At 54.4% G+C, this 24060-nt stretch overlaps 4 protein-coding genes across 4 annotated transcripts; 3 read left to right on the forward strand and 1 right to left on the reverse strand.

Annotated features, from left to right (window-relative positions):
* Window positions 1-223: 223 nt before the first annotated feature.
* Window positions 224-1721, reverse strand: J7T55_014053 (udp-glucose 4-epimerase; the record flags this gene model as incomplete). The annotated part of the gene is made up of 2 exons (XM_053140987.1): window positions 224-1386; window positions 1463-1721. 2 exons carry the CDS (start codon window positions 1719-1721, stop codon window positions 224-226), a joined length of 1422 nt encoding a protein of 473 aa, XP_052996388.1.
* A 1013-nt stretch (window positions 1722-2734) lies between these two features.
* Window positions 2735-3496, forward strand: J7T55_014054 (uncharacterized protein; the record flags this gene model as incomplete). The annotated part of the gene is made up of 4 exons (XM_053140988.1): window positions 2735-2779; window positions 2842-2948; window positions 3177-3255; window positions 3320-3496. The coding sequence occupies 4 exons, from the start codon at window positions 2735-2737 to the stop codon at window positions 3494-3496; spliced, it is 408 nt and encodes a 135-aa protein (XP_052996389.1).
* Window positions 3497-8532: 5036 nt separating this feature from the next.
* Window positions 8533-18624, forward strand: J7T55_014055 (uncharacterized protein; the record flags this gene model as incomplete). Its single annotated transcript, XM_053140989.1, has 7 exons — window positions 8533-8768; window positions 8829-11442; window positions 11508-11682; window positions 11744-17488; window positions 18096-18154; window positions 18354-18464; window positions 18538-18624. 7 exons carry the CDS (start codon window positions 8533-8535, stop codon window positions 18622-18624), a joined length of 9027 nt encoding a protein of 3008 aa, XP_052996390.1.
* Window positions 18625-20352: 1728 nt separating this feature from the next.
* Window positions 20353-20553, forward strand: J7T55_014056 (uncharacterized protein; the record flags this gene model as incomplete). Its single annotated transcript, XM_053140990.1, has 1 exon — window positions 20353-20553. The coding sequence occupies one exon, from the start codon at window positions 20353-20355 to the stop codon at window positions 20551-20553; it is 201 nt and encodes a 66-aa protein (XP_052996391.1).
* Between the last annotated feature and the right edge of the window lie 3507 nt (window positions 20554-24060).

Here is a 24060-nt window from a genome sequence, read left to right on the forward strand (position 1 = left end):
CCACCAAAGAAAGTGAAAGAGGGTCGGTCGGGCGAGATATTGCTCGGGTTCGGGGTGCAGCGCAGAGGATCGGCGCCCCGGACCAGCCACGGCCCACCGGCCCGCAGGTGATCGCCACTGACAGATTCCTGTTCCTCTAAGCGACCACACCCACTTCATGCGTCCATTCACAACCATGCCCAAGATCCAGATGCCAGATGCAGATGCCAGATACAGATCCAGATCATGCAGCCGGCTTGACTGTGACGACCTTGCTCACAAAGTTCCACAGGTCCACAGCACACTGCGTGATGCTCTCGCGTGGCGTCCAGCCGAGCTCGCGTGACGCGCGCTCGTTGCTGGCAACACAGCTGCCGACGTCGCCGGCCCTGCGGCCTTGCATGTTGACGGGGATGGGCTTCCCCGCGGCCTGCTCTAGCGAGCGCACGGCCTCGATGACAGTCGTGCCGTTGCCGCTGCCGAGGTTGTAGGCGCGGAATCCGGTGGCCAGCTTAGCGCTCGAGTCAGGGGCCGACTCGACCTTCTTGACCGCTGGCGCGGGCCGCAGGGCAGCGATATGCCCACGTGCGACGTCCAGCACGTGCACAAAGTCTCGGACTGCGCTGCCGTCTCGCGTGTCCCAGTCAGACCCGAAGACGTCGAGCTTGGGCCGGTCGCCAGTGAGGACCTGTGTGATGACAGGGTACAGGTTGGTGGGGACGTTTCGGGGGTTCTCGCCCAGCAGTCCCGACGGGTCGCAGCCGACAGGGTTGAAGTAGCGCAGCGCGATGATGCGCCATCGGTCGTCCGCCTCGGCGAGGTCTGCCAGGATGGCCTCAGCCATGTACTTTGTCCGTCCGTAGGGGCACGTCAAGCCGGCGACGGCGGGTGTGAGCTCGACGGTCTCATTGGTCGCCGGGTCGTGGGCGGTTTCTGGAAGGTGAACAAGGTCTTCTTCCCGCAGGCGGATGCCCGCGTTGGCCTTGGAGCCATAGACGGTGGCCGAGCTGCTGAAGATGAAGTTTCGGATGGAGAACTTGTCGAGCAGCTCGAGGAGGGAGACGAGCCCACACACGTTGTTGTTGTAGTACTGGAGCGGCTTGTCGATTGACTCCGATACCGACTTAAAGGCGGCGAAGTGGATCACGCCCGTGATGCGCGACTGGTAGGTCATACGCTGCCTGTCAGAATCATCCGAGTCTGATTGCGATGGTGAGCTCTCCCGCACGGGGACGAGGTCTGTGTAGCTCTCCAGGAGGAAGCGCATTGAGCGGCTCCTGTAGTCGACGCGGTGGAAGTGGACAAGCGGCATCTGTGCGTTCCTCTCCTTGTACTCTTTGCCAGCAATGGTCTTGATGTTGTGCAGCACGCTCTCATAGCTGTTGCTCAGGTTGTCCACCACGATGACTGCTTTCGTGTCAGCTATATGGGAAGCCCAAGACATGCTGGCATGGCCGTCATGTTCCAGGAGGACTATACATACCATTGAAACCCGCCCGTAGAAGCTCAAGGACTGTGTGTGATCCAATGAAGCCAAGACCGCCAATGACGAGAACGAATGTAGGGTCAGATGTTCCGGAGTGGAGCCCAAGCCCCAGCCCATGGTTGTCTGATACATTCAGAGGTGGCGCATCTTCGAGGTCGGTGGTGTCAGGTGTGCTGAGAGGGGAGTTGGTAAGAGGTGAGCCCGCGGACAGAGACGAGCCGTCCGTCGAGATCTGTGATGATGTGTAGTTGTCCATGTTTGAGGCAAGTCGCAAGGATACCTGGGACTGTTGTGCTACCATTGCTGTGAATGAGTGTGTGTGATATGTTGCTGTGCGAAACGAGTGATGAAGATGGTAGTGGTGATGATGAGCTTGGATGAGAGGAGCGGGAAGACTGGGGAATATTTCTAGAAACGAAGGGCTTCTTTTGTAACGAACGAGGGGGGTTCTAGACTCAAGATCACGTCGTAGCCATGCAAGATGATGAGCAGGTAAGCGGGAGGAGAGACGATAGTCTCGGTGGGGGAAGGCCGGGTGAAGCGGCACTAGAAACGCATCGTCTGAGGGAGGACGGTCTGGTGGGCGATGATATACCGGCTAAGGTAGGACAGGTAGAGAAGTAGAAGATCAATTTCAGCCTGAGCACAGAAACCAATATTGAGTGGTGACGGTCCGCGATAGGCCGGTCAGCTCCTCGTGGATCCAACTTCAGACGCCCGCCGGAACGAAGCGAGCTACGGCCCTCGGCCAGAAGATTATAGCTTGCAGATGGTGGTAGGCAGCCGTAAATAGTAGCATGGGCGGGAGAGAAAAACGGGTGTTGGTGAAACAGAGCAATGACAGGACGTGCACGAGCAAGACCAACACAAACAGGAAAGGTTGGTAGCCCCCTTCCCTAGCACGCACCACACAGTCGGGTGGACCGATCGATGTTCAGAACTTGGCCCCGGGCCAGCAGCGTGCACGACAATGACCTTGTCACCTCGCTTTACACGTATTATACAGACCATGCCACTTGTGGTTCCACTCGAGCGACAGTCCTCAGTGCTTCATCAAGACGGCCCCCCCCTCTTCCAACACCGGCTCTGTGCTTGTTCCTCCGGATGGCTTTCCGGTGAAGAGTTTTGTTGGTGTTGGCTAGAGGGGAGACCGTACGGCGGTATTGCTAATATCAGGCTGGATGAATTACTGCAACGCCAAGAAGCTAAGGACATGGCACAGGCACCAGGGGTTTAGTTGCAAGCGCTTGCCTCCTTCCAAACCTCGTAATGACGGCGGCCGTGTGGGCGGGCGACCAGGTCCAGGGGCAAGGCGTGAGTAGAGAATGTTTCGACGCTAGGGACCCCATCCCACAACGGGGCCGCAAACCATTGAGGAAACCACCGACGCCACCCGGGGGAGGGCCATTTACTCTGCAGATGATGGCATGGCCGAGTTTGGGAAGAGCAAGGCAAGCCACGCGGCCACGAGCCCGGTGTGCTGGTTCAGAGAAGCCACTGGGCGTACGAAAAGGGCAGGAAGAAGCAAGCTGCTGCAAGTCGCAAGATGCAACATGGCTTGAGTCTTGAGTGACGGTGAGAGCCGCATGCCGTACCAACCAGTCGATGGGCCGGGGGGAGGGTGCAGGGAGGGGGGTGGGGGAAGAAGAAAGCCCCCAGCCAGGGCAGCCCGGGCTCAGGGCAGCTGAGCAGACGATAGTCGAGCGCACAGGCTGGAGATTGGAGGGATAATGCGTGATCTAGATACGACGCTGAAGCTGTGCTGCTGCGTAGGAGTGGCCCCCGACACAGTACGCCGCGGAGGAGGGTTGTAGCAGTGCATGCTGTAGAACCCAATTCGAGGCGAGGCACTAGAAGGAAGCAGCGTCGGGTCTCGCCATGCTGGCCACGGGGGTGTGTTTTGCGAGTTCAGCTGAGAGGGGGCTCGTCCGTCTGCCGTCGGGTTCAAGCCCCGAGATCGAGAGCGAGAAGCAGATGGCGAAGGAAAAGCGTGCGGCGCGCTATGAGGTCGCCCTAGTAGAGCAGCTCTGACGAGCCAAGCACGCTGGAGGCATTCCGAGGTGGGATGACGGATCAAAACCTGGTTGTTGTTTTTTTTTTTCCTTCGGTCGCGCGAAAATCAAGCCTCTGTGCTCTTAGCCAGGGGCACTTGGCGCCACTGTGAGTTAAGCGGAAATAGTTGCGGGAGAGGCTGAAGTGAAGCAAGCCGGCCCATTGAGCGAGCCAGCCGGCCCTCAGACGGGGCACCCAGGCACGTACCCGCTGACTAGCCACCTAGGCAATACCTGGCCATGCTGTTATGGGCTTGGTGCCAGGGGTATATGAGCATATTGACATATGTGGGGCATATGAGCATACTGCCTAGCAGACACAACAACGCCGTAAGAGCATGCGCCGGGGTGAGCAAGGGGCCGTATGTAGACCAAGTACTTGTCATCCGAGGGCAGCTCGGCGTTTCGGGTCCGTCAACAGTCGCACGGAGCAAGGTCCACCGTGGATGGCATGGTGGGCTGCAAAAAGGCCCCTCCTCCCGAATTGGAATTTTTGAAATTGGAGTCTGGAGCTTCTTCGGGCGATGGCCCAGGTCCCCAAGGTGCATGCAGCCATGCAAAAGGAGGGCCGCTTTTCTGGGTCGGGCTATTTATTCATCCCATCCACGCTGGACGTCGGCACAGAACACAACACAAAAGGACGGGAAAGCTTAAGCAGTCTCAGTCAGGAAGGAAGAAGCTTCGGCGCGAGTGTCAGCCCACGACGGAATCGTGCTCGTGCACGTGAAGCGGGCTGGAGCTGGAGTGGGTGGCCTCGCCCGTTTATTCATGGCGCGGCCATGCGGTGCTGAAGAAGGAAGCACGTCTTTGCAAACGCCACTTGGAGTACTAGCACCACCACGTGGTGGAGAGCGGAAACCACACAAAGTAAGATGAGGGGAGCAAGATAACCCACGCGGCGCGTAGCGCAGCGTAGCGTGCTGTGGTGCCGTCAGGCCCGTCCAAATTGTCGGTAAACAAACAAAACAGCCAGTGCACACGCCGAGTCAGTATGGTGAGTCAGGCAGCCAGGCAGTGTGGGTGGCCCGTCGTGTCGGTGCTTTGCTGCTTTACTTTTTTTTTTTTTGCCTTTGCGGTGCTGTGATGTGATGTGCTGTGCTTTGCTTTGGTCCTTGCCGTTGGTTTTCGTCGCTGTACGGGTACGAAGAAAAGGGGTTGAACCGTTGGTTGGTTTCCCTTAGCAGAGCGAGCCATCCGATGGTGGTGTGTGGGGCAAGGCGAGGCGAGACGAGGCGAGGCGAGGCGAGTGTGTCGGGCAACGGAAAGGCCTAGCCTGGCTTGACTACTGTACTCGACTACTGCACTCGACTATTGGGCTCTGTACTGACTGTTCAGCCCGTCTGGCTGGTGCATTGGTCGGTGGCTGTGCAGCATGTTCATGTTGATGCGTTGGCGCTCCTTGAAGGTTCTGACAGCAGCATGAGATAGATGGCTGGAATGGCCGGCGGCTCACTGGATGATGATGCGAGGGCTGAACCAGTTAGCCAGCACGCCAGCACGCCAGCAAAGAGCAGACAGCACCGTGGAACAGAGTGGGCAGGTGAAAATAGAAAATGAACACGAGCTCTGCCAAGAGCACCGGGTGCATGGCCTAGCAGCCAGGTGTGGCTGTTCCCACAAATCCGTGTGTGCTTCTCTGTGTCTGCCAGTCACTGCCAGTCAAGCCAGCATCAGGTAGAGGTGTGGCGACTGGACCCTGCAAAACTACAGACGCTACTGCTGCGTCCATGCTGCCATGGCCCCGAGGACCCATCGGCATGAGCATTTTCCCCGAGCGGAGGGGGCCCACCGTAACCATCATGCCGGTCAGGTGAGGCTCAATTCGAGTGGAGCGGGTATCACGCAGGTGGGGACCATGTGGGTAAGTTCAGTGTGATTCACGTATGCTATCTATGCCTGTAAGCGTGTCGACAGACTGGGAGACCTGTGTCTTCAAATGTACCGTATCTGCGTATCCACTGATATGCAATGGGTCAAGTGTGAGTGATACGAGACAAAAACCAGAAAGCCTCCTCCAGTACAAGCATAAGAGACACACACTAAAATAAGCTTAAAACTCCTCGCCGCCCAGGAAAAAGGAACCGTGAGTACCGGTCTTGTACATGTTGCGCTATGGACTGCCGTGGTAGTACTCGTCGCTTCTTCCTACGCCTCCCAACCTCATCCCCCTTTTCTCCCTCCCCCTCGAGGAATGGCAGCACACCCCTTTTTCGCAGTGACCCTCATTTCACATTTCCATGTTTAGATACATTAATGCTCGTACACTGGCCCATACCCTGTGCTGATGTAAGCCTCCTGGTCATGCCATAGCAGGCCTGGAGGCTCCAGCTTGTTACATATTGACGATGCGGAACAGCGGGTACACGGTGCATGTGTGCATATCGCTTGTTGACATGTATCTTCGAGCACACTCTCAGTGATCGCTCCATCGCGTACTATGAGGACCAGGTAGCATTGATCGGATGAGGATGATCGATCTGCAGCCACTTTTTTTTTGCCCTCTTCCCCGGCCCCTGCCATTCGCACTCGCAATTCCGACCTTGAGCGCCGTGTTGTGTCACCCAGCAATTTCCAGCGAAATCCGGGGTTGCACCAACACCACCAAGCCCACCAGCCCGGCTCCCAAAAATGGCCCACGGGCTTGCCTCAATGCGCGCATCACCATCACCAGCATCAGCACCAGCATCAGCGTCGTCAGCAGCAGCAACAGTAGCATCCAGCAGCAGCATCCAGCAGCAGCATCAGCACGGCACGGCACGGCACAGGCGGCACGGCGGCATGGTCTTCTCTCGGCCCCCGCGGTTGGGATTGAGCCCGCTCGTGCCCGCTGTCCGCAGCACATGTGTGTCTCTGTGTCTTGTCTCTGTCTCTGTCTCTGTCCCTCTGCATCTTCTCTCTGGTTGTGCCGATCTGCCCGCGTGGCGCCGAGGGTTGCACGCACGCGCCCAACATTGGCATGGCCGTGTCACCTCGTGATGGTGGTGATCTCAATGCTCACAGGCTTCTTCCGCAGTCTGCGTTGTAGTCCAACAGCCCAGGCTCGAGTCAAGGCGACTCGCACGCTGTGGCAGTCCTACTGAACGCATTTGTTTCACCCAGACATCCACTGTTGCCAATCGCTTCCGGGAGCGGCCCGCTCGGTCCAGTTACAGATGGACAATATTCCAATGTTCGGAAGCAGGGCGGCATCTACACCGCATCCTTCCCTTCCTGCCTGCGCGCCATGTCAAGCGATGCTTTTCTAGACAGATACAGTAAACTCTAGCTGTAGTGCAGTCCGAATCTGTTCTGTTTTGGTCCCTCGGCGGATCCTCAACATAGAGGCACTTTGTATTCATCAGCAGTCCGGGTAATTTCGAAAACCCCAAGTCCGTTGATGCCATTCGGTATTGGCTCCATGTGGAGATAAATTAAAAGGGGCCGCCGCGGGGACTGGGAAGAGAAGGGAAGGTTACACTCCCACTAAGGGGGGTAATGCCTTTACCGAGGAGAATTCAACAAGCCTGGATGCGGCCAAGCGTAAGCCTTCAAATTCTGTCTCAGCGGCCAGGTGGAAATCTGCATCTGCATCTGCATCTGCATCTGCAATCCAGCTCTCGTTTCCGGGCCGCACTCGTCTTCCAGAAGCGGTGAGAGAAGCCTGCTGGTTTGTTCGCAGCTCAACAAGACGAGACCATCTGTCTATCTACTGTGTGCTAACTACGTGCTTGCACGACTTCGGGTCAGCTCAGCTCGAGCTCTCCCTCGGCTCTGCGCATTGCTGCAGCTCCAAGGATGTACGAGGCATGTCTCCCTTCAGCCCCAGCCGGCAAGTTCCCACGGTGGCGAGCCGTGCCCGTCAAGCGTGCTGTTTCCACCTGAACTATTCCGCCCGTTCACTGTGGCCAACCCACGATCTTCTTTGTTGGATCATCGTGCTGCCTACAGTGTAATAATACCAACACATGCGCCGGCGGCGCCCTAGCGCTGTGACACAGACGGCACCGCTCAAGTACTATCTTGGTACGACTACCTGCCGGGCCGGGCTGGAGGCTGGTTAGCGGGGTGGGGTTGGTTGGACTGTAACGCACCGGACTAGACTATATCCATACGTGCATACACAGTCAGCACTGTAACGGCATGTACCTCGTGTGGATCATATGCTACCAACGAATCGCAAATCCCCCTGTGCCAGGACATCCAACATCCCTGACGTGCCCAGATGCTGGCTCACCAGACTCAGACCCTTGCCATGCCCATCACGGACCCTAGTCGGTCCAGCCGGCGTCAAGGCGAGTGCGCACCTGAGCAAACCTGCTCCTGGTCCTCCTGGCCGTCACTGGGCCTCCTACTGCTCTCTGCTAGGACCAAGAACTGGGGCCCACATGCACACAGAGCATGTCCGACCGTCCAGCCTGGCAGTGCCGGGGCCTGGCTCTATTTCGGATGATTGACGATTTCGTTCGTGTTTTGAGATGGACTAGCATTTGCTTTGTTGGCCAGTCCATCTTGTGTTGCCTGTTGCGTTTCCTACCTAGCTACCTAGCCAGGTATACCGTACACTCTCTTGTCTTTGTCCTCCCTCTGTTCCATTTCGACCCGAAGCTGGATCCTGCCCTCCCGAACCATGGCCATTTTCGATATGCGCGGATAGCAAGTCTCGTCATCCCACTCCGGTATTCTTCTATTTTTGCACTTACTTCTTCTGTCTCCCGGTCCCCTTGTCTCGATACGGCCCAGGACTCGGATATCTATCTCATCTATCAATCGCTTGTCCCTCAAACCTCACCCAGAGAGAGACGAGAAGGTTGATCGACTGCCCCCGTCTTAGTCGTCATCCCTTTCGCCGACAAATCTGTCTTGATACCATCCGAGCCATGTTTTGATACCCCAGATGTTCTGTGTTGCCTACAATAATCATTAATGTCACGCTCGCTTCACTCGTCGTCGTCTTCCCTTGGACGCTCTTAGTCGTCGGGTGTTCGCATCGCTGTACTGCATTGCGATCTCTCAGCTTCCCATTTTTTGTCCAACATCATGGCGTCCTTCTTCCAGCCTCCTCTGAATGGAGACCCGGCAATCGACAAATGCAATAACGATAGCCACTGGGAGATATACTGCAACTCCGTCCTGCCTGGCGAGGACCGCCTCGTCTCCCCGGTGCAATGGTTCACCTTCATATTGGCCGTTGTCGCCCTCGGAGTCCCGACACTCTTATATCTAGGAGATCGATCATTAAAGTCCCTGCGGTCATGGAACAGATCGAGGAAAAGGTGCGTGCAAACTTACGCGTAGGCTGGGTGCATCGCGGCCTTGGGCTGACCACATAGCAGTTCCAATAAAGCCAAAACGATCGAGAGAGCCAAGGCGCTGGAGCCATCCCCATGCCTGGACCTAACTGCAGTGCAGTCCTTCTGTATCTTTGGGAAGGACAGCCCTGTCCCAAACCTGGGGAAGACGAGTGCTGATCATGACCTTCTCGTCATTGCTGTGCCGTTCCTCGCAGCCGCCGCTGCCCTTGACGACACTGACCAAGGTTCATTCTCCGAGACATCAAGCACCATCGCCGGGGTGCCGCCATCGACGCCCGTCCTTGGGCTGGTCGACGGCCAAGACTTGGGGCCAGAGAGCGTGTCACAGTCCACAATTTCAAGGACAGTGGACTACCTCTTCACCATATACAGCGATAACGCTGTGGTAGGTCTTGTCATCGACGTCGGCCTACTCGGAGACAATGGTGTGGCTTTCATCCCCGACATTCTGGTTCGGCTGTGCGAGCTCCAGGTGCCTGTGGTGCTCAAGTGCCACCATGACAGCAAGCTCCTCAAGGCCATCAATCTCAAATTCCTTGCTGGCATCATCATCGAAAATGCCTGTATCCTCGAGGATGGGAAGAGGAGGGACTATTTCCGCTCCGTGGCGCTGCGGGATGTCATGGCCAAGTGTGCGGACCAGCGGGTTGAGCGGCCGAGCTTCTTTGTGGGCTTCTTCGACCGCTGGAATGCCCGTCCCTCCGCTGCTGTGGTACGTCGGTCGGCAAAGCTGTCAGACCACTTTGCGGCAGTCCTCGAGCATGGGCCGGTGACATCGCCAACGAGCTCACCAGGTGCTCCGGCCAAGATGCCCGCGAGCTTAAGTGCGTTCGAGTATCTGCGGCGGCCAGAGACGTCCGAGTTGCAGAGCTCGTGGATGCAACGAAAGCGGATCACGCATGTTGGGAATGGGCGACGAGACTCGATCGAGAAGGTCGCGAGTCTGCCATTTGGCGAATTGCAACAGATCATCCCAAACATCGACGAGCTTCTCAGACCGCTCCCTCTGCCTGAAGACCTGCAGGCTTTGAGGGTGGAGCGACCTATCAAGGTGTCGCCCCCAGACTACGTCCCTGATGGGCCGTACCGAGAAGACTTTTGGGAGCGCACATCTCAGGGCGAGCAGATATCACTCTACGGCTGTGTGCCGCTCCTCAGTGAACCCACGACTGCTCAGCACGAGGCCATCTTGGACACACAGATCCATCTCCGGAACCTGAAGATGCTGCAGCGCATCACGGATGCCGAATTGACCAAGCTGATTCAGGGGCTCGAACGATTCTCAGCGACATCCAAATACGCCGACCTCGTTGGGAACCTCGTGGGTGGCCTTAAGCAGCGAAAGATTCACTTGTATAAAGGCCTCGGCAGCGGATTCACAATGCCCGATAATACTGCTGAGTTCTGGGGTGTTTCCGCTGCGCATAATGTAGGCAAGGCGAATTCTCACCGTGACTCTACTCTGGGTGAGATCGACTTGTTCATCTCGCGGCGCTGCCCAAGTGACATCGGCGCGATCTTGCACACGTGGCTGGCACACCACGATGTCCCCCGCATTGAGCGGTACGAGGAAGAGCTGCAGTTTGAGCGCATCCTCAGCCCCGAGCTCACCGATGTTGCTTTGCCCCTCAGCATCAGGCATCAGATTGAGAATGCCACCCCGGCCGAAACACTATTCCTGCTTGAGCAGATCAAGGTGTCCGACATGACGCACCATTTCAAATACGGCATCGAGGAGCACTGCCGCTCAGTCCTTCTGGATCAGGCCGCGACGGAATCATGGAACCATGCGGCCTCTCAAGGGGTTCTCAGCGGGTCATCGGATATGGAGACCCTCTTCCGTCGTCGATCTCAGGACTTTGTACGACTGGGAGCAAATAGGCTTCCTTCCATTTCTAACCTACTGCTGCTTTCCCGCTACGTTGACAAGATCGTGGTCGATGCCCTCTTCGCCGGAGACCGTGAAAAGCTCAACACGCTGAACGACGCGCTGCTTCACGCCTACGATCCCTGGGGCTCGTGGACCTCAGACTGTGAGTATGTTGACGTGAACGCGGATCTCTTCGCGTTGATATTCTTCTCCGCCCTGCGAAAGGGCGCCTTTGAAGACGTCTACATCGAGACCACAGACCGGTGTCCGTTCTTTCTTTCCCAACCAGACCAGGCCGCTGTCTTCTCCGAACTCTGGGCTCTCGGCTCCCAGTGCGAGGCTTATTTCGGCATGCTTCCTCGGGACTTGGGTGAAATCATCTACGACCGCTATCGCAAATTCCTTGCGGAGCATCCCCCACCAGAAGGTTTCAAGGACAAGAAGATCATGACAGCCTTCGCCAAGCCGGATGGTTCTGCGGGAAGTGATGAGATGGATCCAGATGGCCCGTCACGTAAGGGCTTCGTGAAAACGGTCACTCATCTGCGCAAGAAGTTTGCAGAATTCGGCGCACTTTCCATCTTCTGCCTCCCCGCCATCATCGACATCCTGCTGCTGACCTTTCTCGGCCGCGGGCTGTTCATGACGGCATGGCTTGGTAATGAACACCTAATTGCCGCATGCTATGCGCTTCTGATGTCGTTGCTCATCTCTGCTGGTGTTACCGGCTGGGTTGGAAGCATCGGTAACTACTACATTTGCAATGTAAGTTGTGATCAGGCCTGCGTTGCCAATCAAAACTAGGAGTATCGTTGCTGACAGAGAGCCAGTATGCGTATGACAACATGATCTACTTCCACGTACAGAGACTTTCAGGTGGCTTCGTCCTCACCGTCCTTGTTGGAATTGTGGGCTTCATCATCTTCACTGTCAAGGTCAACATCGGCACCGGCATTGTGTTCATTCTGTACCTCATTGCCATCTCAATGTATCTGAATGTCCTGGGTATGCCTCTCTTCCAGTTACCTCGACTTGATAAAGTATATACTAACAGGTAATTGCTTAGGTGTCATGGCTACGATGCATCAACACGGTAGTCCTCTCACCTCAGGCCGCACAGTCCTGTGGCGTACTATCCCCATGTTCTTTCTTTCGCCCCTCATCTCAACTTTCGTCCCCGGCCACGACCTTGAAGTATACCTCCCCGTGATCTACGGCTTCCTGGTAGTCATTCTCTTTCAATACCGACAACTTTGCCATGAGTGGTCAACTTGGATGACCAAGATCCCTCGCATCACAGAGAAAGACATAATCAGCTGGTACAGTGCCAAGATGGAGGCGAGGGCAGAGGAGGAATCAACTGAAATGGCTTCAGAGACCGGGAAGTGCCTCGCCAGGACCAAGACGGAAGAGAACCTGTCCCCCGAAGCCAAGAAGAAGCTGGCGCTGCTGGCTTTTCGCAAGGAAGTAGAGGCGTACAGCGACGGTATATTTGGCTTTGGCCGAACCAAGCACGCCGATCCAGTGGTCACGCGTGTGGCCCAGGGCATGCCATATCTGGACTGGCTCCTGAAAAAGGACGATCCTGCAAGGCCCAGGGCAGAGACCCTCACTACTGGCTGGTTTGGCCAGGTTAACCAGGCCTTGAAAACGCAGGAGCAGTTAGCCCAAGGTCTCAAGGAACACAACATCTTCATTTTATTCCGCTATGCCCGCTTCGACATTGGCTCCAGTGTCGGCCTGTTCTTGGTTGCGCTGATGGACAGATGGGTCAGCATCGTCATGAGCGCTCGCAACGATCCTATCATCATTTTCGTCGATGATACGGCCCGTTATGCCATCTGCTTCGCCATTCTGTACTTCTGCTCCTCCGTCATGACCCTTGATGGAACACTACAGAATTATTGGTCAGGTAACTACACGTTGTCTGAGGAGAAACTGACCAGCTTTGACCACGCCAAGCGTGTCCAGCAGGACTGGGAGAAGAACCGGCGAAGAAAGTATCTGGGCGCTCTCCTCGAGCTGTCCCAGAGACTGGTCTTCTGGCTTGGCTTCTCTTCCATTTTTGTCTGGCTCTTTGTCTCAAATCAACAACTCATCGTCCTATACTACGCGTACGTCATTGCTTACACCGCTGTTATGATCTTCCAGTTCAACCGTTGCTTCACGACGGATGTTAAATACCACGTCGGTTCGATCCTCTCTGGCGGTGTGGCGGGCTTCATCGTTGGCTGCACCCTCCATGGAATTTACGGCAAAGAGCAGCCATTCTACACAGACGTAATCGCCTTAAACACTGCCGCGCTGATGGCTGCTTTCTTGACGACGTTCTTCGTCTGGAAGGACCTACACATCCAGAAGCCATCACGGAAGAACCAGACACCCAACGGAGCCCCGACGGGGTGGACACAGCCTCGTCTATCCAACCCGAGCATGGCCGTCTCGGAGACTTCAGAAGTTGCCACCTGGAAAGACCTCCCCGGGAATAAGGTCACGGTCAATTCATCAAATCTCATTTGCGACAGAATTCCAGAGCTGTTGCGCCTGGGAATTGGCCAGCCCAATGTGCATGCCCAAAATGCAGCATGGTCAGAAGATGTCTTGAAGGTGGCCCTCGAGATGTGGAAGGCAGGCAGAATTGAGCTGAACCTCAGTACCCGTACTTCCTTCATCGAAATGGGCTTTGGCAGCTCAATGTCCTTCAGTCGATACGACGGAAATATGCTGGAGATCTCGACGGGTTATCTCCTGGAGGACGAGATCAACGTTCCTACATGGCAGCCTCTCCTCGCTTACTTCGCCACCGAAGCCATCCTGTTTCACACCGCTCGCGCCATATTTCATATGGACCGCCAGCGCGCCATCCAGGCTGAGCATTTCCTCCATGAGACGGAGCAACTGTCTCGGCGCATTGACTTTGAGCTGTCCACGTCCGACCTTCCCACTCTCCTTGAGATTCAGCGCAAGACCAATCTCAAGATCATGAAGCACCTCTGCCTTGGCATCCATGTCGATAGCAAGTGGCGTGATCTGCCGCCCTATGTCCGTGAGGTCATCTTTTGCCGCATCCTCGGTGACCCTGTGTCGGTGTCTCGAGACTTGCATCAGTTCATGGCCAACAACTCCATTGACCTGCAGACGTCAGATTTCCACCTTGAGACCGCCTTAACCATCTACCTAAAGACACTGGAGCGTGAGCACATCAACGCCGACTACTCGCTGGAGACCGGCACAACGCCACTTTCCAAATCAGAGCTTCACTGTGCGCCGGTGCATATGGGGCCTCGTCAGCAGACTTTCTTCTTGGGCCTTGTCGAAACCATCTCGTCCATTCCGAATACATTTACCAAGTGGGTGGGCATAATCACCGGTGCTGGTTCAGATGTGGAGAGAGAGTTGTGGTACAAGTTCCGGTACTCCTACGCCCGAGGCCCGATCCTGTGGGTGCTCCTCACGTTTTGGCGCTTCTGCTGGTTCTTCAAGAACGTTTGGGTCTACGTCCTGCTCATCTATCACCGCAAAAACTTGGTGCGCATTTCCCGCCTGGCAAAGAAGGGGGCATCCAGGACACTGGTCAAAGATCGAGTCGTCATTGAGCAGCTGAGGAAGGTCATTACCGGTTTTGCGGTACGCAACGAGCAAAACTCGATCACTCTGGAGATCTACGACAAGCAGCTCTCGACTCGTCCCACAGATGTTGAGCCAATATCCACAGCAGTGTACGACAATGTCTTCAGACTCTCCAACCGTCAGGACAAGTCGACTGGCAAGAACAAGAAGGCTAATCCCTGGACCTTTGCCACATACAACTACGCTGAGGACTCGCGTTCGAGATGGCCAGCCTTTAAAGAGGTTGTCGACGGCCAGAATTACAAGAAATGCTATTACGATAAGTACGGGCGCGTCACCCATGGTGACATGCTATTTGGCGACAAGGAATATGAGTTCACCTACTCTTACAAGTCCAGTCCCAAGAGCAGCCACGAAATCCTGCGTGCTGAGTTCAAGCTTGCCAAGGCCATCAACGGCGACATCTTGGTCGTCTACTGGGGTGTGCCTCTCCGTGCTGACGTAGGCACAAAGCTCGACTGGGTCCCCTCGGATCGTGTCTGTCGGATTGTGCGCAAGATCGACACCAAGACGTACACGACTACCAGCAACTACGCTCACCGACGTGACCCAACCATGGTCACTGTCATGGAAGAGGCCGGTGCGCGCTGCCTGGTGGCGCAACCTCCGCAGGTTTTCCCAGAGGAGCAGATTATGCAGACCCGGCCGACAGACGTCTCGTTCGAGAACGACGATTTGTTCATCCGGCATCGCCGGTCTGATGTCCGCCGTATCTGCAAGTACATTGGTAGCAACCGTGCTGTCAAGTCTCTGAGGACGATGATCAATCCTGGTGCATGGAACTATTGGCACAAGAAGAAGGTCTACTCACGCGTACCCACCTGGTGGCTCCGAACGGAACTCTGGAACAACTGGCTCAAGTCCAACTCGCTCGACGGCATCACGGCATGCTGGATGGATGAGTTGATTCTTCGCGAGGAACCCACACTGCTAAAGTACTGGTCATACCGCTCGTCTGGGCAGCTGACCGCCGCGAAGAGGGAGCTTGACGAGAACATTGAACGGATTGTCGCCGCTATCGAGCTGGAGAAGGACGTCTCGGAAGTTTGCATGTTGCCCATCAAGGCTTCTGATTTGTATGCCATGGGTCTGGGTAAAGACGCAAACCAGATGACTACCCGCCCAGAAGATTGCTTTAAGGACACACAAGAGCGTATTTCGGTCATCTTCAACGACGTCGGTTGCTGGCCCGAATCGCCTGGTGGTGTGTCCAACTGCCGACGTGATTTGGTGAATGGCCACAGCACGATCCGGAATCATGTCCTTGCCGAGTCTGCGAACGAGTATGGTATTCCTCGCTTCCAGATTGAGAAGAACGTCCAGTCCCTGAAAATTCTGCCACTATGGGGCTTGGACGGCAAGACGCCCAATCACGGTGTTATCGACAATCTTCTTCAGTCCGAAGTCGACCGCAAGATCGGAAATACTGAAATCAAGCGGGACATCATCAACACATTTGTGCCACTGCTCAAGCAGTTCGTCAAGGGGGCAAGGTCGCGCCACATAGACCGGGCTGGACTTCTCCACTATAGCAACATCATGCTTACCATGTTCAAATTCTTTGAGCACAAGGACTACAACGAGGCATATAACAGCAAGGAGGTCGCTGCTGCGTGGGCTGAGGCTTGGCTGGAGAGTTACGACGACGCTGACATCACGGATCCGTCCGACTGGTTCGAGCTGTCCCGCCCGAGCATGACAGACTTCAGGGATGCGCTGGCCATCTACAAGTCATACTTCTTCATCTTCAGCGTTCAGTCCCCTGAGAACTGCCCACAGGTATTCCAGAGCACCCACCATGGCATTAGCAGTCTGTTCGGCATGCTGCTGAAGTACAAGCGAGGCACCACGTTCGGCATCTGGGATCACGCCATCCTTTGGCGGGAGTGCTGCCTCAACATCTCGCCGGCGCAGTGTGAGCTCTCGATCCCGGTGCAGTCTATGCTTCTTGCCGGAATAGGCCTGGCGACAAAGTTGGCGTATTTCCACGCCGATGTTATCCTGCCTTGCACTTCCTTCTTCAACCCCATATGGGAAGCTGATCTTGGCACCGACATGGGCAAGGTCAGCCACAGGAACCAGTTCCGCCGCAAAATCGATCCCATTGTGAATGGCGTTGGCAACATGGACGCATTTGAGCCAGTGGACCAGGTCCGCACCGAAGTGCCTACCGTCATCATGCTGTCCAACGTACAGTTTATCAAGGATGTGAGGACGGCCATCCTGGCCGCGGACGTCATCATCAACAAATTCGGCTTCAAGGACTACAAGCTCGTCGTGTATGGCGCTCAAGACCGCGAGCCGAGTTACACAATTGACATGGTAAAGCTTATACAACAGTGCAAGATGTCTGACAAGGTTATCCTGGGTGGGTTCGGCCGGCCACAAGAGGTTCTCAAGGATGCCTGGTTATTCATGAACTCGTCCCTGTCCGAAGGTCTGCCTCTTGCCATCGCCGAGGCCGCGCTCGCAGGCGTGCCCATTGTTGCTACTTCCGTCGGTGCCACTGCGCTAGTCTTGACAGACCCTGATGATCAGGATCGCAAGTACGGCGAGGTCGTCCCACCCAACGACCCCGTGGCACTGGCTCGCGCACAAATATCCATGCTGTCTATGGTGGGCGCGTGGTCCAAGTTCACAGGCGAAGTTGGCGACAAAGAAGCGGTGCCCCCGAGTCTCACATTACCAGACGTCATCAGGGACTCTGACGTGGAATGGCTTACTCGCCGTATGTACGAGAAGGCTGAATTCCGTCGCGAGCTCGGCATGCTCTCGCGTGGTGTCGTCCTCAAAGGTTTCCACGGCGAACGATACTTGCGCGAGCACGAGCAGATGTATTGGATTCAGTGGCATATGGCTCGCATGCGTGCCGACGAGGCACTCATGGCACCTGCCACCCGAAGCTTCAGGTTCGGGGCCACCGTGCCGCTACGGTATAGTGATGTCTCCGAGGAGGAAATGTGGGCCGAGACGGAGGATTGGGGTGTCCTGGATGTTAGTGAGAGGCCCGGCCAAAACGGAAGCCGCGCTGTGAACGATACAAGGGCGGGTCGTAACACCGGAGGGCTTCTGAGTCGGGCGAATGGCGCCGCACTTGCACTGAGTAGAAAGAGATCCGTCCGCTGGCAGGAGTTCCCGCCGAGCAACATGAGCAGAACCTCGCTGTTCTCAAACTATGAGGGTAGGAGGTTGAGTAAGCAGCCGAGGAGACCGTGGGTTGAGTCACGAGCCGGTTCCTATATTTCGTCAAGAGAGGTATAAGATAAGACAGCGTTGTTATTGAATATCATATGTTCCAATCATTAGTCAGGTATTCCCTGTACTACAGTCCGAGAATAACCATGTGAATATCACAATCTTTATTTCTGGCGTGGCACTCCAACGATATTCTTGCCACAAGCTTCCTTTGCGTGAGGACGGCCAGACAAGTGACCGCTTCCCGTTTATATAAGCTATCGGCTTCAAGCTCTTTGTCAAGTTCGGCAAAATCACCTAAATGCAGACAGATACGGACTTCGGTGAAGTTATGTTTTCTCTAATCGTAAGCATCAGTCATGGGGAAAACAGCCGGCAACACAAGAACCTAGCACTCCTTCCCCCGTCTCTCAGAGACATAACGCTTAGGGAATAATTCCCGCTGCACTACCCGGAGATACTACAACCAACAGGTTAATTGAGCGAGTTACACACGTTCTCGGCCTTTCCTGCCGCCATGTCTAAGCCCCGAGAATCGGTGAGCATAGATTAGAAGGGTTGAAGGCGCTATGCTAACCGATTGCGCTCCCCAGATATGGTGATGTGCACGCTAAAGGACGCCTTAGACACAACCTCTATCAAAGAGGACCCGGTAGTCTAAACCGCTCCCTTCCTCCGAATTCTTTCCGTAAACTTTCCTCTAGTGTACGAACTCTCAACTTGCCCTTGTCTGATTTTCTCACTTTTTTGGAGCAAAGTTTCTCGTTATGATTACACTATTTGCCATGCCCTAATCTGCTTCCAGGCATGTCGAAGTTCTCCGACTAACTCATCAAGAGGGATGACCACAGCACGGAAACCTGATTTCTGGGCACTTCGAGAAGCACGATAGCGTGCCCTTAACAGAACGAATGAGAAGCCGGGCCAGCCTATACCTCATCTCGTATTTCGTCGTGATCAGTGTGAGGGGAATCATTCGGGCTGCACGCCTAAACAGTGGCCTACGTCTGCAGTGACCCGATTGTTTCCACCAAGCTGGGCGACGAGTTCACTTTCGAGCGCCAGGCCATAATCTGGCTCGTAATCGGGATACCGAGCAATGGTGTCTTCGGTCTTCTTTAACTTCATCCCCGCGAAGCCACTTATCATAACCAGAGAAGAGACAAATACAAATGTGACCATCGGGGATTTTGTCGAAAGACGAGTAAGCCTATGCCACACTGATTCCGGCAGACAGATGATCGATGATCTTCGGTTGTGAGGTCAAGCAACCCCAAGGCGTAAAAGGACTAGCCAGGGCCGCTAATGATCAGACCGGTACGCCTCCGCGGCATGGCCCCCCCCCCCCCACACACACAGACACACACACAGACAGAGAGAGAGAGAGAGAGAGAGAGAGAGAGAGAGAGAGAGAGGCACAGAAAGAGAGAGGGGTGGTGGGCGGGTTGGTGGTTTCTTTGATCACTTAGTATCAACGCGTCCAAGTCTCGATCAAGAGATTGTGGGCCGCCCATGAAGTATGTAGGCCTGAACTACCATCTGGACGAAATTAGCGCTACGGAAAAGAAGAAGCAGAGCTCATGGGAGAAAGAGGCGTACTGGTGAGACGTTCGTCTTCTTGATAACTTGGAGGAACCCTCGTAAGTAGCTCAGCATCTCAGCTCTGCCATTTGAGCCGCAGATGCATGGCGAGGCATTTCGTGAGTATCCTGAGAGCAAGCTGATGCACGAAGAGTAGCAGCCGGTGCAGATCTTGGACGTGGGCATGTAAATTCAGTTATCTATTGTTTTACAGTCGGGGCAAAGTCCGGTCTGCCGTAATTGCTGCTCAGTCGCCCCAATTCGGAGCGTCAAACGCAATGTGGGTTCCGACACCATAGAACAACAAGCTGCTGTCGGTATGTCCAGAGGCCATGTCCATCCATTAAGATCGCTGTTTCAGAGACCTTGACTTTATCGAGCCTTGCATTTCTGTCTAGATTATCATCATATATGTCTCCGACTTGGAGAGATGTACTCCCTCGCTTCTGGTGACATTGTGGGATGCTGGTCTAATGAACCGTAGCTTGAAAAAATTCTGCTGCCGGTCAGGTCCATGTCTCCTGCAGTTTCAGGTCACGTCGAGAATGAGTATGCCGATTTTTCTTCGAGGAAAATGGGCCTATAGTAAGTGGAAGGGCAAGAAGGGGCTCATTGTCTCCCTCTGATGCGATGGACGTCATCGCTCAGGGACATGCCTCATCGGCGCGAAGCCCGGGACGTGTGGACATTGGTGAGACTGAGAGCCGTATCAGCCCCCGGCGGCCCGAACGAAGTCTCCCATAGAAATGGTCGATCTAGTGCTGGGGAGATCTCAAACCTAATCTCATGCTGGACGCATTCAGTGGCATTTCCTCGATGCCAAGACCGCTAATGAGCTAGTGGCCGTTCTTGGTTTGCTTAGTCTTGTTCACATACGTTGGCAACGATGGTGGTGTGACACCTTCGGTCTGATCTTCCTGTCAGGGGCACACACACCATCTCGTCCAAAGTGAGCCTCCCCCAGGTTTCCCATTTATCCCATCTGGCATACCCCGTGGGTTCTTGCAAAAAATCAGGCCACTTTTTCCTCCCAAGTCCTCTCCATTCCACTTTTTGTTTTCCTTAAGTGCGAATTATACTTTCTTGTGCCTGGTGCATCACGACTATCGTACGACAAGTCGATTTTCCCCCTGCTGGTCAGCTGGGTTCGCGTTGGTGAAGGACGAACCACACTCTTTTTACTAGGTGCACAGGTTGCACTACTACGCTTCGCTTAAACCCACGCCACTGTCACCGCCAACGAGCTTTGTCAGCCCTCGAAACTCGATCATGGATGCCGTACTAATCGCACGCCAGGCGGCTCCAACCGCCACGACATTCCCGTTCCCGTTCCAACACACCAAGATGGATTTAGACTGGGCTGTTTTCATGTACATCTTCGTTTTCTGCGTCTTCGTCGGAACGATACTGCTTGGTCGAATAATCTCCTGCTGCACGGAACGGAGCAACAAGGACGCTTTTGTGGTGTAAGAGGTGACAGTAATTTCCTGAAAGGGTCAGTCAATAAGTACAACCCCCCTGTCGCTCTACCTCGAAGCTGATAATAGAGTCAGTGGTGTAATGTGCACACCAGGAAACAGCGCACGCTTCCAAAAGGACTATGTCTCTAGATCGAAATGGCAGCGTCTCGCCTAGCGATATTGGCGAACTCAAGAGTTTTACGGTGGAATAGAAGGGGCATTGAGATTTCTGTAGTTATCGGCACCGGCCATCTGATCCATCCCTTGTATACCCGTTGTTCTACTTGATGGGGATGGACGCCAAGCCCTGAGTTGAGACGGAGTATCTGCCAAGAATTTGATGTACTAGTACATTTTAATACACAATCTCACGTCTTCGCCAAATCACCGATGTTTGAACGTCTGCTTCAATGTTTTTGCCCAGAGTATCCTGCAACCCATCAACTGGACGAGGTCATGCATTCTAATTTTCTACGACTCAAAGCCTTCTTGCCTCGAAACAACAAGGTTTGCTCAAGTTGTATTGAGGAGATCCAATGAGCTGCTCGAGTCGGGCCGCAACCGAGGCCAACTATGCAGACCTGATAGGGTTAGTGAACCACTCAAAGCTTGATAGAATTGCGAGTGACCAATTGCTGTATGGCTATACACACAATATTGCGACTCGCCATTTCCAACTAACTATGCGAGTCGTGTTGACGAGTGCAAATACTGGGACCGTGTTCTTAGCCAATTAACTCCTTGAGTACACATTCTATGACCAGTCAGTGGAAACAAAGATGGTCAAGGCCATGCGCCGGTCGAAGCCCGAGCCTGGGGCGCGTAATGCTAGTAAAGCAGGTGTTGTTACAAGGTTCGGTAACAACAATAGAAATCGACATCTTGGTGGCGGTGTGAAGAGTTGACGAGCACCACCGGCATCCACCCCATAGATGTAGCATTGCTGTGCCGCAAGCCGCAATTCCGCTTGTCTCTCATGAACCCAACACAAATTTCGTCTTCCTTCCAGATTGTCGCCTCCCGTCAACACGAGCAACGCTCACTTGCTGCCGAACACATTCTCGTTCACTAGAGACGGGATGCTTGCCCCAAGAACTCACTGACAAGATTGCAGCGAAGATTGCCGCGGACGTGCACAGCGGCCAGCACGACTTGCATCTGTCCCGTCACTTGACAAAGACACCCCAACACTGTACTCATCGCCGGGCAACACTTACGGTCGTCTCTCCAAAGGGGCAACATGAACTAAGAAAGGGGCAAGATTTTCGTTCCCCGGGATCAAAAGTACCGAGCTCGAGGATTTCGATGCCAGTGAGATTTCCACTTGAGAACAGATCTTTCATAAAGTCCCTGTCCGGTCCCATCATCATCCTAGCAACGGCGAATTTGAACGAGCAGCCCATGGTTTTATCAGAAATGGGTTCGACCCCTCAAGGCTGATTATACATCATCATGACTGACTCAATGCTCCAAAATTATCCAAGGAGAGCAGCGGAGCTATGACCTGGGACCTCGATTCTGGGAGTCATCCTGCCGCCATGCTCTGATGATACCGTCCACCTCTTCGAGCAGGGCTTGGACCGTGAAGATGCCAAACAGGCAGTGAAAGCTAATGGTGAGGCGTTCTCGTCAGCATTTCACTGCCTGTTTGGCATCTTGAGCGCTTGAAGTCCTCGCGAGACTCGGGAGAATGCTATTAGCCTGTAAATCCAGGATCCAAGTGACCCCGATCCAGAGACATGGAAACCCGGCACAGTTGAGCGTAAAAGGCGTTCCTACACACTTCTAAGAGTAGAGGACTTGGAACTTGTTTCGTATATACGACATGCGAATGCGCCAACGCTCGTCGAAGCGACGCCTTGGTCCACAGACCGGGCTTGAACTCATACAGAAGACAGATATTGCGCTCTTCGTCGTAGAAATCGGTGTGAACCTGCATCCGTTTCACGGAGTGAATCCCTACCCAGTCCCCTGAGGAACGCCATTGCTATGGCCCGGGTCATCCACGAGAGCGTCTTCCGTTTTTCGCACTCTTCCTGGGCCATTCTGACGGGGCATTACAACCATGCCTCTTATATTCGATCCCAGAACAACTGCGCGTGGGTGGTACTTCCGCGCAGCCGGTGGAATCGATATACACAATTTACCATTCTTTGACTCGGGCCAGCCCGAAGCCGCACCCACCTTTCCTACCGACACAATTGTTTTTGAAACAGAGATGCCTTTTGATTACAACTCGCCCGAGACACAAGAGGCCGTGGCGTTAAGGCAATTTTAATGGCAGAATAATTTCTTAAACTCAAGCTAAGGTCCCGTCTGGACGTTCCGCCTTATGGCAGAGGAACGTTTTGTCCTCCCACTGATCCCAGCCTGGGCTCGTGCGCTCAGCCAGATGCCATAGGTAAGGAAGGCTACATTCAAAACAATGCTGCAGCTCCCGGTAGCCGAAAGCGGCGGTGACCGCCATTGCAACCGGTTTATGAGATGCTTCTCTCTATGCCAGTGTTTTAAATGTAACACTGACTTCTCTCGTGGGGGAACCCAAGACAACCGTTGCCCGAGGTGGACGATATGGAGCTTAGCGTTTCGTGCCCTGATCTGACGCCCGGAAGGTGCTTTTTTGGAGCTTCTGGAGGAATCGATAGCAGATGTCATGAGGGCGGTGTGGAGCAGTGGTATGATGACGCAGGAAGTCTTATCCAAGATTTGGGTCGGTGAAGCATAACGGGCCTTTCAATAGTATAAAATATCGTACGCACGACTGTGCCTGATGATTGTGCTTAACGCACTCTTGAGACGGCAAAAACACATAGATTTGAGTCGTGTGCGGCTGGCTAGGTACCTCCTCGAGAGGTCCTAGAGTTAAGCAGTGGAGCCACACAACTGACCCGAACTTGAAGACAAGATGGCATCCTGCCTTTACAGCCTTACATTGTGACCGCTCTCGTGATATATCTACATGTGGTAAAACGACCACGTCTCCCATTGTCGGTCAGGCTCCACGTACGCGTTATTCTAGGTGTGTTAGCCAGAGACCTATTGAATCTTGAGTTCGAGCTACCGCCTTTGATGGGTGACTTTGTAACTCATCGTCTGGACCTTGTCTCCACGCAGATGCCACCAAAATCGAGGGGAGGATGGACGCTATGCAACCAGCAAGATGCTGGAAAATTCGCCCATCCTAAAATTGTGTGAATGGGTAAGGCTTTCATTCCTTACATGGTGGGAAATGGTTGACTTACTACCAGAGTCTAGCCCTTCCAACCCAGATCGCTTGATCCTGGCTATCCATCGAAAAGACTCAATAAACTATACTAGCAGCAGCTATCCGGTATATCCTGCGGCACGCCTGTCTCCAGCTAATATCCTCGGGTTATGCTTCCGGCGGGACTGTCTTGTTGTGCTGGGTTAATATGTACTGAAGGCCGAAACCGAAAACAAGAAATTGCCCAGAAGATAGCATCACGGGATTTACCAATAGCGAAGATCCGTTCGGAGTTAGATAAGTACGGTGTAC

The sequence above is a fragment of the Diaporthe amygdali genome (assembly GCF_026229845.1).
Source record: "Diaporthe amygdali strain CAA958 chromosome Unknown NODE_7_length_1459731_cov_64_868725, whole genome shotgun sequence".
NCBI lineage: Eukaryota > Fungi > Ascomycota > Sordariomycetes > Diaporthales > Diaporthaceae > Diaporthe > Diaporthe amygdali.